The 16270-nt window shown below is 37.6% G+C and overlaps 1 protein-coding gene across 1 annotated transcript in view; it reads left to right on the forward strand.

Annotated features, from left to right (window-relative positions):
- Window positions 1-16270, forward strand: part of OGFOD3 (2-oxoglutarate and iron dependent oxygenase domain containing 3) — a 47577-nt gene that overhangs the window by 16505 nt on the left and 14802 nt on the right. The window contains exons 6-8 of the mRNA XM_069798934.1: window positions 431-487; window positions 8364-8517; window positions 15752-15875. Of these exons, the coding sequence (XP_069655035.1) occupies window positions 431-487; window positions 8364-8517; window positions 15752-15875 (335 nt within the window). The remainder of the gene's footprint in view (window positions 1-430; window positions 488-8363; window positions 8518-15751; window positions 15876-16270) is intronic.

A 16270-nucleotide genomic window follows, 5' to 3' on the forward strand; every position in this document is an offset into this window, starting at 1 on the left:
TCTTTTGTTGAACTGGGCTCTTAGAAAGCTACCATTACCTTTATTCTCAAGAGTTCTTCTTGTACCAGTAAATAATAGTATTTTTTCCACAGTTATAGTCTAGTGTGTCATCAGTGGAAGAAGTCAAGTAGTCTGAACTCCTAAAAACTTGAATCCACATGCTTATGTCATGACGTGGGAGGGGACTTTCTTCATGCCTGGGGAATTCCGTTAACAATTGCTGTATCTTGATCCTTTAATCTTTTAACATAAAATCTTTTAGCAATGCTTTTGGAACATAATGCTTAAAAGCATTTGTAGGATTTTTTTGGTGGTGTTTTTCATTTTTTGATTGTGGGTAAAGCACAGATGGGGGTGAGAATATGTCTTGGTATTACTCAGGCAGTCTGATTCAGCAACTCTTCTTTTAGACTGTTGTTTCATTTTTCAGGTACTTTGGGGACAAAATTCAAGACATCTTCACAGAAGAGGATTTTGCATTATATCGGTAAAGCAGTAAAGATTGTCAATAACTTCTGAATGAACCACAAAACATAACTTCATAATTTTTTTTTGTTGTATCCAGGCTGGGAGGGGATTGTCCTTTGGATTCAGACATACAATTGATTTTGCAACTCAAAATAGTAATCTCTATGAGAATTAAGGTCCCTTGAGGAAAATAAGTAAAAGGACCTGTTGGTGACTACCTGATAAATAACATCTGCTGCTTTGAACTTACCTGCATTACCAATGTCAGGACAGTATTGGTGGTGTAAATGTAATCAGAATGATGGCACCACCACATATTTCCCTTTCTGCATAAGGGGTTGATGCCAGCCCTGCAAGCAAGGAGAGCTGCTTCATCTGAGTTCTGTGGTTATTTGCTGGAACATTATAGCTGGGTTGTAAAATACTTCTACATTAACTCCTATTTAACACGTTATCCAAGAGTTGTGTTAGATGATAAAGACAATCCTATGCTACTATTACGTTAGGAACTTGGAGGTTTTTTGAGTGAAGTGTAGCAAAACATTAAAAATGGTAAAGCAGGAAGTGCAAGGACTTCAAATTACTAATGTTCTGGCTAGAGAAGCAGAGCATACTTTCCCCCTAAGAAGGCAGAATATGAAATAGTGCTATAATGTAATAGCTTTGGCATCTGATGCTTTTAGCTTTCCTGTAGACCTGCTCATATACTTAACGAAGACAACAAACCTAATGAGTTCCATGAGTCTGTCAAGGTGTGGGGCCAAAGTTTAGCAACAAGCATTCTTTGTTGACTAGACAAAATAAATCATTAGATATGCATTTCAGTGCTTTCTCACAACTTAAAATGTACCTGACTTGAACATTTTAACTCTTTTTGTCTTTTTTTTCTTGGCTTTGAAGGAATATGACCTCCCTCTAGTGGTAGAAATAGTATTAAGTAGCCAAATAGGTTTATTAGTATAGTAATTTTATTTGTCTTAAAATATTAACCACTTAAAGCTTATTTCTATTTGACTACTGTTTTTAGATACTGTTGTCTTTTTAAAGAAGTTCATTGATCATGTGTTTACTTCTTCCCCCAAAAATCACAAAAATGAGACGCTTTCTTGATTATTTTTTAACTTTGACTCTATAAAGAAAATACATAGTTTATACCTCACCAAAATAGTGGAGAATACTTTGAAAATAGTCTCTGTTTTGCCTTCCATTCTGTAGAATATCAAAGAATCTGTAGAAATAACATGAGTGTCTGGAGGGCGTGTCTTACTAAAGAATATTTCTGTTTCACAGGAACAGAAACAGTTTTTCAATAATTTTTATGAATTTCTGATCCTTGCACTGTGAGATGAGACAGCTGCTACGGAATATCAATATTCCATTGGCATTTCATGCCAATATAGGGGATGTTTCAGTCTGCTGGATATCAATCTACTACAAAATATATTATTAAATGCTTCTGTTCATATTAATGGCAGTGCTTTAACATGGACCGTAGTACCGTATGTCCTTAATGAATAATTTTATGCTATTTTTTGGGAGCGTTTATCTTCATTACTTTCACTTACCTACCAAGGCCAATTTAAAAATACACTCTTGAGAGAAATAACTAAATGTAATTCATGTCTAAGTATTACTGATTGCAACAATAACAAATCTGAGGAGGCATTCTGAGCCAGGAGGCTGCTTTCTAAACTGTCTCTGTCAAAATTACGTTGCTTCAGAATCAATTACAGTTTCTAGGCTGATGCTTTAATCACTATCTGCCAAGCAATTCTTCTTGTTTCACATAATAGATGCATCTTTATTCCAGAAGAGACCTTTAAATCTGGATGCTTGGTTTGAGCCTTGTTGTGACTTTGGCAGAAAATGGCACAATCAAAGATTTATTCCAAAAATCTTACAACTTCTTAAGGTAGAGACATAGAAGGAGCAGAGGAGGAGCTAATAATGTGCTTTCTCCCTTTATTTGTTCTGCACGTGAGATTTCTGTTAAAACTTTCTGGCTGTAGAAGAGTATTGCCTTGTTTGCTTCTACTGCCTTTGGCGCTTTTCACTGCGAACAGTGTAGAGATGCTGACAAGTGGGCTAGAGAAGTTGTTTAGTTTTGTCAAGCTTTGAGTGTTCCTGTCACTGTATTTGAATCACACTTTGCGGTGACTCCTAACAGTGCATTTTTTTTGCTGGTCCAGCAGAGCTTGTATCTTACACAAATTTTTCTGTGGCACTTCTAGTTCTTTTACTCAGTCCTTTATGCTGCTGCTGATACATTAAGCTGGCAACTTTACAATCTAGTGAACATCCTTTCTCTTAACTTGTGTGTTCCTTAGACCCTAGCTACTTCACTGGCTTTTTTTTTTTTTTTTTTCCTTCCTCATCACCCTGACTCCAAAATAGATTTCAGTAACTGCTTTTAGGGAAGGTGGTCATGTACTCTTTTCAGGGAGTTCTGTTCTGCCTTTCCCCAAGTCTGGCCTGTGCATTTTGATATTATCCAGTGACTCAGTGTAAATGTACAAGGACTGCTGCTGGCAAATTCTGGGAGGGATTCATTTGTTACTTATATTGTTGACTGGGTGCTGTACTTGTATATTTATTACCATAGCAGAGCTCTGTTTAGTGTATCTGATTGGAGCCAGGTACACCCTAAGCAGTTTGAGTGATAGAATAGTTGCTGCGTTCATGAAAATGAATGCTTACATTCTCCAGCATAAATAACTGTTTTCTCTGTAGCTATAGTACACCAGAGCTCTCCCAACAGTTTTTGAAATATGGGGGACATGGAGGAAAAAGTATGATGAATGAGTTGGCTAGGATCAAGAAGGGAGGGGAAGCTTCTGCCTGAGGCTCGTGCTTTTTCTGGGTGCATGTGAGAAGTGACTGAGGGAACACTGTGGCTCTTGCTGTACCAGATCCAAGGTAGCCAGAATTTCTGGGCTCTTTCATTGCTTTCTTGATAGCACTTTCTAAGCTGAAATGTGGCTTACCTTGTCATGTGATTTAAACCTGAAATATGTGTGTTTGTCCTTAAGTGTTTTACTAATAGACTATGTAGGCTGTGTCTGGAATAGCAGGGAAGGGAAGGGAAAGAAAAACTTGCAGTCATGATACTGATAAATGTTGAAATGGCCAGGTTAGTGGAAAGCAGGCTGTACGGAAGAGTTTTTATAGGCTAAAAAGGGAATTTATACTATTTTCAAAAACAGCTGTGTGCTATATTTGACATATACTGGGCACAGAATGAGCTGAAGTACACAGATGTATGTGTTCAGATACATGTTTTATAGGATTCTAGGGAACACTTTGATCTGTAAAAAGTCATGCCTTTGCTCCTACTGCAAGGTAAACGTTTGATTCCCAAGTATAGTGTTTAATTTGCTATTGCAAAGAGGGACATGACATACCTTGCGGAGTTTGAAGCAGAGGTCATTGTTTCCACTGATAAGTTTGTCAACCTGTTTGTCTCCTGCAGTGGGGTAAATGCGATGGTGTGATACAAAGGGCAACCAAGATTATTGCAAAGCACCCTGCAAAACATAGCTCCTGCAGCACAAAGTTACCTTTGCCTTTGGCACCAAACTCGTAAATGGATCTTTTTTACACGTTCTTACTCGAGCTACAAGCTAAGATCACCTTGTCATTAGTTACGATAGTGCAATGCAATGTTTTCTAGTAAGATCAGTGTTCTGCACATAGATTCCCCTCCACCCCCTACATTAAGCATAAATTCTTTTATACTTTATGTGGCTTTCTTAAACTTATGTTGAACTGCAGCCATTTACATATGACAAAGTGAGAAGTCCTGGTTGTTATTCACATACCTTGAGAAACAGTCTTCCCTTGCATATTTTCTACTTTCTTCTCTAGGTTATAGTGCCTATGTATTTGACTTGACTGATGCCACATTATTAGAAAATAAGTATTAAACACTGTCTATGTGTAGAAATGATATTTCGGTGCTGGCTCAACTAGGAATTTCATGGACTTCCTGTAGCTTTTGAGCAGTATGGTAGATATTGGAACAAGAAAAAACATTTAGGCACTCAAAAGGTATTCCTCTTTCTCTTTGGAGTTTGCTTCCAGCAAATCTTTGCCATATGGGTTATTCATTCAAACATCAGTGGAAATCTGCAGTTTATTCATGACTGATAAGCCTTTTTTATTTTTTTCTTGTTGATTCTCTATAATTGGGTTATTTTTTGCACTGCATTACAGCGCAATAAATGTTGTGCATATTTGTAGGCACAGTTTTTCCAGTTTAATAGTTTGTATTAAATATAAACTGCTTGGGCATTTGTTGGAGATGTATCAGATGACACTTTGTGTATCGCAATAGTATTTCATGCTTAATTTAAAAGCCTCCACAGGATGTGAAAAAATAGGGAGGCAGAAGTGGCCTGTCACTCTTTGCTCCATCATATATGTTACATAGGTTTCTGTTGTACCTCTTAAATTCAAGCCTGAACTTTGGGAATACCCAATTTACAGCAACGTAGATTACATGTATTTTTTTGTGATGTGTGTACACTGGGGAAGAAAAAAAAAAATCCAGTCTTGAATATTTCCATTCTGTCCCTACCAATTCCCTTTAGAAAGGTCATCCTGTGAAGGGCCTGTCGTATCAGCAAAGCTTGCTGGAAGGAGATCTTGTTTCCAGTGACCAGTACATAACTTTGGGTTACTTTGGTTTTTTCATGTTAGATTTGGAGTTCATTGAAATTAATAAATGACTTCCTACTGACTTCAGCATGTCTTGGATTAGGCTCTAAAAAAATAATTTGATTGTTCCCCAGCTCTCTCAAATATGTTTGAGAGCACTGAAGGCAAACTAGAAGATTAAGCATCCTCTCCCCCGAGACTTAACTTTTTTATGACTTTGCAGGCTGCACATCAAGCAAAGTTACTTTTTGCTTTGTTATTTTCAACTTTTTGTTATAGGCAAGTTAACCCCTGTTGCTCATTGAGCTCTGATGTGAATAGTCAGTATTCTTTTGCCCGTTGACATCTTTCCTGAAGGCAGGCTGTTGCTATAAACTTGCTCCCTGGACATGTGATATCATGGTGTGTCTGTATTATGTGTTAGCACAGCTCTAAGTGCAAAGGGTAGATACCTGTTTTTTGAAGCCTACTCCAAGATCTATGACAATCAGTGGGCGTTTTTGATAGTTTACCATTTGTTTTGTTGAATGGTAAATTATTTATGTGCATAAAATTCATGTTAGTCTGCTATGTATGCCATGATTGTCTTGATTAAGTTTGAGTGATGCTGTGATAATGTAGGATGACAGCTCATAGGGAAGCAAAGGCAGGAGCACATAAGTCAACTAAAGAAACGCAAGGTTCACACTTCTTGTCACCTCATGCACTTGAAGAAGCTACTGTGATTAAAAGAAATACTTGAAGCCTATAGTGCACAGGGAAATAAGAGGCCAGCAGTATCCTTACACACCCAAAAACCAGCTACCTGGGTCAGCTTACAGCAGCTCCTTCCACAAGACCAGGATAGCACTTAAAGTTACGCTTTTAGACCTGTCACCTTAACTGCTTCATTATTCTGTCTTCCTATTCTCTACTTGCCCTGCCTACTTGATTTATAAACAGGAAAAAACAAACTTATCCTCTGAAAAAATGCTTATTTTCTCTTTGCAGCATACTTAAACTGTTGAGTTTATTTTCTTTTCCTTTTGGTAACCCATTGGCCGGTCCAAACCAGGTAGACTTTTGGTTGTGTTTTTTTGTCTATCAGGAAGAATTGAGTAGAGCTTTGCTTTCTGCTTGGTTTGCAAAACATGCAGTCTTGCCCAAAGCCATTGCACATAAGTCTCAAAGAGGAGTGAAGCTTTAACGGAGCCTTATAAACACCAGGCAGCAAATCTGAATAGAAAGCTTTTAAAAGTGGAAAAGGAATCAGCCTGAAAAAGGAAGCTGTACTGCTTAGAGAGCAATACAACTACTAGAGATTTAAAGTTATGTCAAGACTATGGCCTAACTACTTCAGAGTAGATATATTCCAGCTGGCTGATGCAAGTGGCCAGCCGATGTCAGAGCCAGGGAATATGCTGCTTTAGTATTTGTGGGTTAGGCTATTAATTCTTGTGTTGGGTTGTTCAAAGTGCCAGCTGCCTTCAGTTCATGAAGTGAAATCATTTAATGGTTTTTGGGAAACATGAGGCAGCCTCTGCTGTAGTCCTGTTTCTTGGAAAGGAAAGAGACAAAGATCAGGCTCCCACAGGCATGAGAGGAAGGACCTGTTGATCCTTTCCTGATGTCAGTTTTGCGAGCTCTACCACTATGTAGCTCTCAACTTGAAACCTCAGTTCATGCAGCCATGTAAATACCTGAAAATCTGAGCTCTAACTTCATTTAATGGTTTTGATATTTCACATGTAAACTAGCTTGAATTTAATTGAGCTTGAATTGACTCCTAAAGCTTAGACCCCTAAAAATGTAAAGTGAGACAGGTTAAAAATCAGATCTGTATGTGGTTTTTTATCTTTGTTTTTGGTGAGGGACAAGATGTGAACAGAATGAATATTTAGGATTTTTTTAGTACTTGTGGAAATGGTTTTTAAGAGGTGACATTCACAGCCTAACACTGTAGGTCTGGTTTTACTCCTGTCGCTTCTTTTTAGTCACTGTTTAAGTTCCCTAGAGAAATACTTGGGGAAAAACTTTTCTTGAAAATTATGCTGAAGTTTAGTACTACCCAGTGGAGAAATGTCTGATGCAGAAAAGATGCAAAACTACTAATTTAATTCCATGCAGAACTTCCGAGCTGTGTTTACTCAGAATACCTTGTCTGCATGCTGCTTTTGAAGCACTTGGGAAGGAAGACTAATACAATAGCTAAGAATGTGTTAAAGTTGGGAGAAAACATTATAAAGCTTTTGAGAAGCATAGAGGATTACATCTTAAAACCCCAACGTTTTCATTTCATCTCATTGTGTTATTGCGTTCTTTGCTGCTTTTTAAATTTCCTCAAAGTTAAATACTAGCTGTATGTGTTTACTGGTGAGATGTGCCAGTGGTATTCTTCATTAATCACAAATCTCTTCTCTAAAAGTGCCATTGACTGAACTAAGGCTGGCAGTTCTATGTGATCCTGTTCTAGCCCTGTATGCAGCAATACCTATCCTGAAGGATGGATGCTGCTATATAAGCAGTTCTGTATAGTAACGCGTGTGTGATTACTAGTCTTCTGTTTTCATAATCATAAAAATAAAAATCCTGTTCTTATCTTCCTGTCTCCCAAGAAACACAGGGATAGCAAAGGTAGAAATAGTTGGGAAAGACATCTTGCATTCATTTTTAAGGAAAATCTAGTTATGATACCAATACATATGTTGACTGAGAACCCTGAGTTATATGGTGCTAGATGCTTCATTGGTTAATTTAAAATTAGTGTAAAAATAGCTGAAGGTGCTCCAGAAGCAACCCTTTATTGAAGATACAACTTTCTAGTTATATGCTTTGGATTAAAAATATATATGTGAAAGACTTTAATCTTTTCAGTAGTTAATAAACAGTGAGATATGCGTGGAATTTTTCAGGAAAACAGACTGTTTACACAAAGAAATTTTAAAACCTAGGGCATGGGGGACAAATAGTTTCTTTTTCTTGATATTCTGAGAATTAAAAGAAAAACCAAACCCAAAGCCAACAAACACCAACCCAAAACACTGCGGGGGGAGGTCTCTTTTTTTTTGGTGTAGTAAATCTCCTTTATTTAAGGCAAAATAAGAGGGAAAGTATGGGTATATGTTTCCCATGATTTATTAGCTAAGGAAGAAGCTTAGCTCTGAAGAAGCAGTAACAGTAAATGAAGGAGAATACAGGAAAAGCAGGAGAGAGGTGTGTCACTTAGCATGTTGTATTGTATTGTGTTGTGTTCTTTGCAGTGATGTGAGACAGAGAATTCAACAGAGGATTGCTCAGGCGTTTGGTATCAACTCTGCTTCCATGTACCTGACTAAGCCAACGTTCTTCTCAAGAATAAACAACACTGAAGCCAAGACAACACATGATGAATACTGGCACCCACATGTTGACAAGGTAAGTAGGAGTCTGAGATAGGATGCAAATGTTTCCTGTTATTATGAGATCACTTTAAAGTAATTTTGCATTAAACAATCAGTCAAATGTGTTTGAAAACTGATGCTTGTAAAAATCCTTCGGGGGATGAACCTAATGGAAGGATAAGTGAGTTTAGAAACTTAGGCTGGTACATTCTTTTTATTTTATTTTCTCTACTTTTAGTTCTGCTAGAATTAATGAATTGTGTGATTGACTACTCAGGAATCTCCTTTGTCAGAAACATTGATTAAATTGACCTGCACCTACAAAGTGTTTCAGTTTCATCAAACCTGTGTTCCCAGTTAGGGTATCACTTTCAGCCAGGTCTAGCAGGAGCTATTTCTAAGTGGTTAGTCACTATTGTTAGTTGATCTGAGCCTTTTGATAAATGCTTAACATCTATATTTCAGTTGTACCTGAATTGAGGCTTTTTTACTGCATGTTCTTCCATGGGGATATGGTACCCTCTTTTAATAATTTGATGTTTTGTTGCTTTTGGAATGGAAGTATTGTGACTTTCTTTTAACTGCCTAGCCTTCTTTCTATCCGTGGGCTCGTAGCTTAAGACTTTGCATTTCTCAATGGACTTAAATGATTTGGGATTGGTATTGAGTTTATTTCTGAATTTAACAGAGTTCAAAGGTTCTGTGCAGCATAACAGAATACAAACTAACAATGGAAGAATCAAATGGCAAAAAAACCCAAAACCACCAACCAAAAAAACCCCAAAACACCAAACCAAAACCCAAACCCCCTAAAATCAAACAAAAAACCCCAACCCAAAAAACCCAGAATATCCACATTTTATGTCTTCAGGATTTAAAAGTTAAGAGTTATGGATCACTCAAGATGGAACCCAATAAAACTTGTCCCATCAAAATCTAAGTTACATCTTGGTGCTAGAGTCTGTATTTGGGTAGTTTACCTTGAAGTCTATGACCTGAAGCATGTAAGATGAAAAATCAAACAGAGAAATATTCCTTGCCTTGAAAATATTTCCTGGGAAAAGTCAGTCTGAGAGAAGTAAAATGTCTGTTGTTGCTCACAACAGTAGTGTAAGCTCCTGTGCCCTTTCTTGTCATGTAGGCAGAAGCAGCTTAAATTTAGAAAACATGGTGACAGTGATGATACCTGATACAGCCACTGTTCCAAAGAAGAAAGTAATGTAGGGTGGAATTTGCTGTCACTGACATAACAAAGACAAGACCAGCTTTTGGATTCTTTTTGTTTAAAAAGCTGTCATGTAAACATTGAATAGGAGTAGACCTAGGACCAGAGGTGGTAGGGAAGATTTTGAGATGCAGATTATTTTGACTAGTGCTAGCAGGAGCTGGTTGTAGGAAGCGAATTGTGCTGTTGGGGTTCATAAGAATTCCATCACTTGTTGCGCTCATTTCCAAGGGACACCAAATAAATTAGTGATTTTGGTTGTGTGAAGTGCAATAAATTCATAGGTTCCTCGTAGTTCTTCCACACTTCCAGAGAATTGAATTTGACTGCCACAAGGGAAGAGAAAACGGTAAATTTCAATAGCTGATGGCTACTTTCTCCACTTCTTTCAGCCCAAAAAAGTGTATTTTAGAATTTCAGACTCTGATTTATTACTGTAATGAGATTTGCATCTGCACAAGCATTAGGCTTGCCAATATTCTCTTTACTCTTTTCTGCATGTGTTTTGTATTGGTAAATGAATAAGGTGGTTGGATAACCTTACAATTAAGTATTTCTACCTAAATATCTACTATAATATACAAGTTATTTTGTCATTTAGAAGCAGATCTGTTTCCATGAAGAGAATTTGTTTCCTTTGTAGAAGCTGCTTCTCTGTTATGGCATCCTGACAGTACCTGTGCATGATGGACAGCAGGCTAGATGTTTTGCTGTTTTTATCCATCTGTTTTGTCCACGTTTTGTTTGTTATCTCACAGGCTGTCTGTTCAGGGAGCAGATACACCAACTGACAGGCCATGGCTTTTTCTAACTGCTCCCAGCTTCAAAAACCAAAACAAACACAAAATGTGGTCTCTTAAATTTGCTATGCATAACCTAAACCATAATAGTTTCTATACTGGATAATTGGGTTGTCTGATTTATGACAGTAGTGAAGAGATAATTATCCCAGTTGGAGCAGTTACCAAACACGTTGTTCATAATCCTGTAGAATTTGCACACACCCCCCCAAAAAAAGTATACCTGCTGTAAAATATGAAAATATGACTTATGCTAAATTTCAGGGTATTTTCTGAGAGAAGTATTGTCTAGGTAACGCTAGGAGTGAGAACTGTAGCTTGTGCTGTTTATTTTAAGTGCTACTTGAGCTTATGACTTGGAGGTCCATTTCTCGCTCTTTGGTCTTCACATGGAGCAAATGCTGTTGCCAGTGCAGAGGGCGTTGAAGAGAGGGACAAGCCACTATGGGCTGGGGTTGTTCTTGTGGAAACTCCCCCAGCTTAGTGGTTCATCCTTTTCTAGGATAAAGGACTTCAGCTATTGCCAGCTAATACAGTTACTTCTATGGTTTAATGATAGCAGTTTGCGTTGCCTAGTTGAAAATACCGAGTTTGAACTAGGCTAATGATGCCTTAAATAGGGTCTGATGGAGATACATCCTCGATCCTGTTCACTTCGTGTCCATCATGAAAGTCTAAATTACATCATCATGTATCATTGCTACTGGACACTGGCCGCTTTCACTTCTGGTACATCATTCACTTGAATTGGCACCAGAGGATTAATTTGAATCTTTTCCTTGCTGCACAAACAAGCCTCTAATTCCTCTCTCCTCTCTAACTTCTGTTTGTGTGTCAAACGGTCTGGTATTATTTTCCCCTAAAGTGCAATTGGAACAGACCTATCTGGATGTAGCGTTCATCTATGTGTTTGCCAGATCATGGCTTACAGAAAATGTTACAGTATGTGTAGAATATAAGTTTGCACGTAACTTTAGCCTACTCTAGGTGTACATTATGTATATCTGTATCTATATCATTATGTGTTTAGAAGGAGGTAAAAAATAAGTATTTATAGCTGATCAGGCTATGCAGGAAACTGAACTCAAATAGAAGGTCAGTAGGTCAGAAGATATTTCAGAGAAGGCTAAATAGGGTAGACAAGTTGTATAGCTTCACAGGTTGTCTTCAGAGCAGTTGGCCTGCCTTGTATTTTAATTTCTCCAACAAACTTAAGTTTCACCTGCCACTTCAGACTGCAGTTGAAAGCAAGGAAGAAAAAAAATGCATTGCTATTGATCAGAGGCAGGAAATACTTCCCAGATAAGAGCAGTAGTATGCTTATGTAGACTCCAAAACAAGTGTGAATACCAAGTAGTTGAAGAAAGATCAATAAAATTCAGCATGTTAAATATTTTGCCAGTTTGTTGGATGCTTTTGTGTTGTATCATTATTTATGCTTTCCCCTTGGAAAAGAACAAATCACTTTATGTATTTCTGCATAATAACTAAAAGGTGAAGGTTTCTCCTAGAAGACTTAAGGATTTTTTTTTTCCCTGCCTGTTTCCAAAAGAAGGTTAAAAATAAGCCTTTGAAAAACGAATCTCTGACACTGTTGGTTCAAGGATGTAGGCTTCTTGGAGCACATAAATACCCCTCTTGCATTTTTCTCTATATTGCTGAGTCTATTGCAATTATATCTCTCAATCTGAATATCCTTGGCTTGGAAGATTTTAACTGTGTAATGGAGTAGCACAGATCTATTGTGTCTGTATAACACTTTGTTTTTTCCCTAAAAGTTACTTGGTTTTAGTTATACAGGAATGGAAACCCTGAAATCACCCAAATGACTCATTTAATCTTGTTGAATTTATAAGCAGCTAAATCAAATAAAGAGAGTGTTGGCTTAAGATGTGGAGCTTTATCTTGGATGGAATTTGTTGTTTGGAACTGAGCCTTTCAAATGTCTGATTTATAATGGAATTGCTGTTGCACACTCAACTTTGATAGCAGTATAGTTCTCTAATAGAAGTGATGCAGGACTTGAAGATTTCTGCAGTCCCCTGCCTGGGCAAGGATCCTGTCATCCTTGACAGAATTGTCAGGCTCCACCATAAGATCAGTTTTGGTTTATCTTCCTTGAATTTTTTCTATCAGAGCTATTCCAGGACTTAAGTGCAAATTTTCTTAAATTTTTTAAATTAGCCTAAACTTGTTCATGATCAGTTTATAGCTATTTTCTTTCCCTCCTCCTGGCTCCACCTCTTCCCATCCCCATGTATTTATAGGTAGCAATCATCATATCCCTTTTCAGTCTGTCTTTCTCTAAGCTGAACCCAAGAACTTTCTTTCTCTAAGCTTGAAGCCAAACCTTCAAGTCTCCTTACCTGCGATATGCTCTCCATCTCCCTAACCCTTCTAGCAGCCCCCTTTCCTCTGGCTGTTGAATCTATCACTGATAGCAGCTGCCCTCTGTTCTAGCAGACTTTTCACCCCCCCCCCACCCCCCATTAGACATGTAATGAAATACATCGAAAGATCTTACTTCTGCCTTAGGACAGCATTGTCTTTGAAATGCGAGGAAGTTTGTTCTTTGTGTCTGCTCAAACCTGCTACCTCGGCTCACCTACAGCCCCTTGTAATTCAGTGACATGCTATTTGGTGTCTTACATGTCAACTAAATAGATACTACCAATATATAGAACATTGGAAGTAGCTATCAAGGCTATTTTTGTGATTATGTGCACAAAGAGATAGGTAGGGGCTTACAGGAAAAGAGCAGTTGTGACTCTTAATTTCTGCAAGATATCATGCTAGACCTATGCTAATTGGAAAGTGAATACGTGTTTATATTTTCTTCTGCAATGGAAAGCAGAGGATGCTGTCATACATATCTATCTTAGTAACTGCAGGCCTGTCGCATATTCCTACAACTGTTGAGTTGCATATAAACATGTGTTCCTCAAAAACCCAAGGGTGCCACACTACAAAATGTGTCTGGCTAATTCTGACAATTAGTTGTATTTATAACAGTCTTTAAAGAAGTATCATATAAAAATCATTATGAGCATCTACCATTAAATATTAGCTGTGTTTGACTTATTTGGGCAAAGGGTGCTCAAAAAGAGCATATTAACTGTATGAAGCGTCAGGCTGAATGGAAATCCCTGCATTTTTTCTATTGAATTGTTCATAAGGAGCTATAGAAACTTGATTTACTGCAGTGTGCCTGTATGGCTTATCACCTGGTTTTAATGACAGCTTTTCTCATGTAGTTTGAACTTCTGGTTCAATTATTAACCTTTCTGGTATTGGAAATCATTACCAGGGTAAAAAAGACATTTGATATACGTGTGGGAGTTCTAGCATTTTAAGTAACTTGAGTATAATTTAGTGCCTCCTTTCTATAGTGTTGCATTTCTCAGGCATGGCTGCCTTCTGAGAGTTGGTAATGAACAAGAACAGGAACAGAAAAGCTGTGTTCCATTGCATATTTGGTTCCCCAAATTAGTCATCTATAGAAATCAGATGTGTTTGGTTAGGCTAAAATGGTTTGAAGTCAGCTCTTAGAAGTTCAGAATTGGTAAATCTACCTTGGAGAGGATGGGGAGTGCACTGATGGAGCAAAGATTGCCGCACCGCTGAAGGGTTCATAAAAACAATTTTAATGCATTAGACTTGCAAGTATGAGTTGAACAAACTTCTTTACTATGCTAATGCCTTCACTGGCTGGAAGACTTCCTTAAACTGAGTGGGAGTTCTATCACAAAATCAATGAAGGTGAAAATAGCTTTGCAAAGCTGATTGTGTGAGGAGGGCTGCAGAATGGCTGTTTTGAGGTGCAGCAGTACCACATGCTCATTAATTCACATTTATTGCCTTGTATTGCTATGAAGGTCTGGGTAAACATGGGGAGAAGGTAATCACGAAAACATTTCTTTCTATGAAGGTTTGGGTAAACATGGGTAGAAGGTGATCATGAAAACATTTCTTTCATTCTTGTGATTCGGACTGTGTAGTGCAGCATATCACCAGACTTGGCTTTTTTCCTTTAAGCCCTTATGGTCAAAATAATAAAATAAGTAAGAATGAAAATGTCTTCCTATTCCATCTGCTGCTATGTTCTCTTTAGTCATTGCACTTACAGAATAATATGTACAACTGCTGTTGAGCCAAAATTTAACTGGCTCTAATGAATGTAACTTAAAAGAAAATTGAAAATATTTAGAAAGCTTCTAAGTTTGGAATTAGCACCTACCTCTAACAGTCACCAGGTCAGTCAAAACACTCTGCAAATACAGTACTACTGTGCTGCACATGTCAGTGTTTGGCAGTGTAATGCAGAACTTGATTGAGTTGAAATACTGTAAAGAAATTGGGGAATACAACCATTGATTTTAAGTATATTTTTAATTGTTGGTGACATGCAGATATGAAAAGGAAATATTTTCAGAATCAGCTAAACTCAGTGTTAAATATTTAGATAGCTTCACTCAGAGCATTAATACATAGTGTTTCTTCTCTCCATCTTCAACATACGTATTGAGCAAAAATAATACTTTAGAAGGAAGGAAAATCACCTTGTTATACTTAAAAATGGGGTGTTTGGTCTGTAGGCTGAGAAGAAGCAGAGGCTTTGAAAGTCACATTTGAAGGTTTTTAAACAAAACCCGTATGGAAAAGAGTGGAAGTTCCTCCAACAAATGCATGTTTACTTGAAAGGTCTGATTCACTGTTACCATGAAGCTCCTGCATGGTAGCTGGTGAAAGAGTAAAAGTTGAGGTTTCTGGAAACCTATAACCATGATTAGATAATGATGGAATTAATTAGTCAAAGGCTGTTCTTGGGTCTCAGCAAGGGTATGGTGAAATTTTATCTTGAAATAGTATAAATAGATCTGAGCCCTTCTATATTTTTGATACAATGCAGAGGTGTAGCTTCTGACACTGTGTTGTTTTTTGCTAGCAGTTTAGTATGCTTAGGATGATAGAAATTGCTAAGAGCACTTCTTTAACAATGGAAACTGTAATAATAGAAATAATAAGCATAATATGCTAGTCTTGTATGTAGTGTGTGTGTGTAAACAGAATAGACTAATAAACATGTATCATTTCTATAAAAGAACATTCTCAGCTTTCAGAGACCCCTTTATGAAATACATGAAAACTGGAAAAACCCACCAGATCCGTCTGCGTAATTATTTGTGCTCTGCGGAGATGGGAGTAGAATTTGGTAATGTTTGGTAATGTTGTCTTACTCCTAGGTGACTTATGGCTCTTTTGACTACACTTCACTGCTCTATCTCTCTGATTACACTGGAGATTTTGGTGGTGGACGGTTTGTGTTTATGGATGCAGGTTCCAACAAGACAATAGAGCCCCGAGCAGGTAAGAGTCTTGGTTTGCCTGCACTGAGGCAGGCCAAATTGTGCCATTTATTAACTGGGTGGGCTCGCGGATATAGTGGGACTTTGTCAGCAGTAACTGTGCAATAATGTAGCATTTTGTCTTCAGATTGATTACATAAAGAGTAAAAATTAAAAAAGGTTAAAATGTGGCCACAGTTTGAAATATCTGGAGTTAAGCCTTACAAAGCTGTAGGGCTTAGAACTGCAATCCAGTTATGACAGCTTAGCAGGTCACTATGCGTCAAGATCAAAGATAACTGGTGACTACAGCAAATGTGAAATAAAGCAATTTATTTTAGACTGTCTGGCCTGAAATTCCATTGTTGTTCAAGGAGGGGCTTAATACCCTATAATTGCTGTGAACTGGGTGTGAAG

This window comes from Haliaeetus albicilla, chromosome 12 (assembly GCF_947461875.1).
Source record: "Haliaeetus albicilla chromosome 12, bHalAlb1.1, whole genome shotgun sequence".
Lineage (NCBI taxonomy): Eukaryota > Metazoa > Chordata > Aves > Accipitriformes > Accipitridae > Haliaeetus > Haliaeetus albicilla.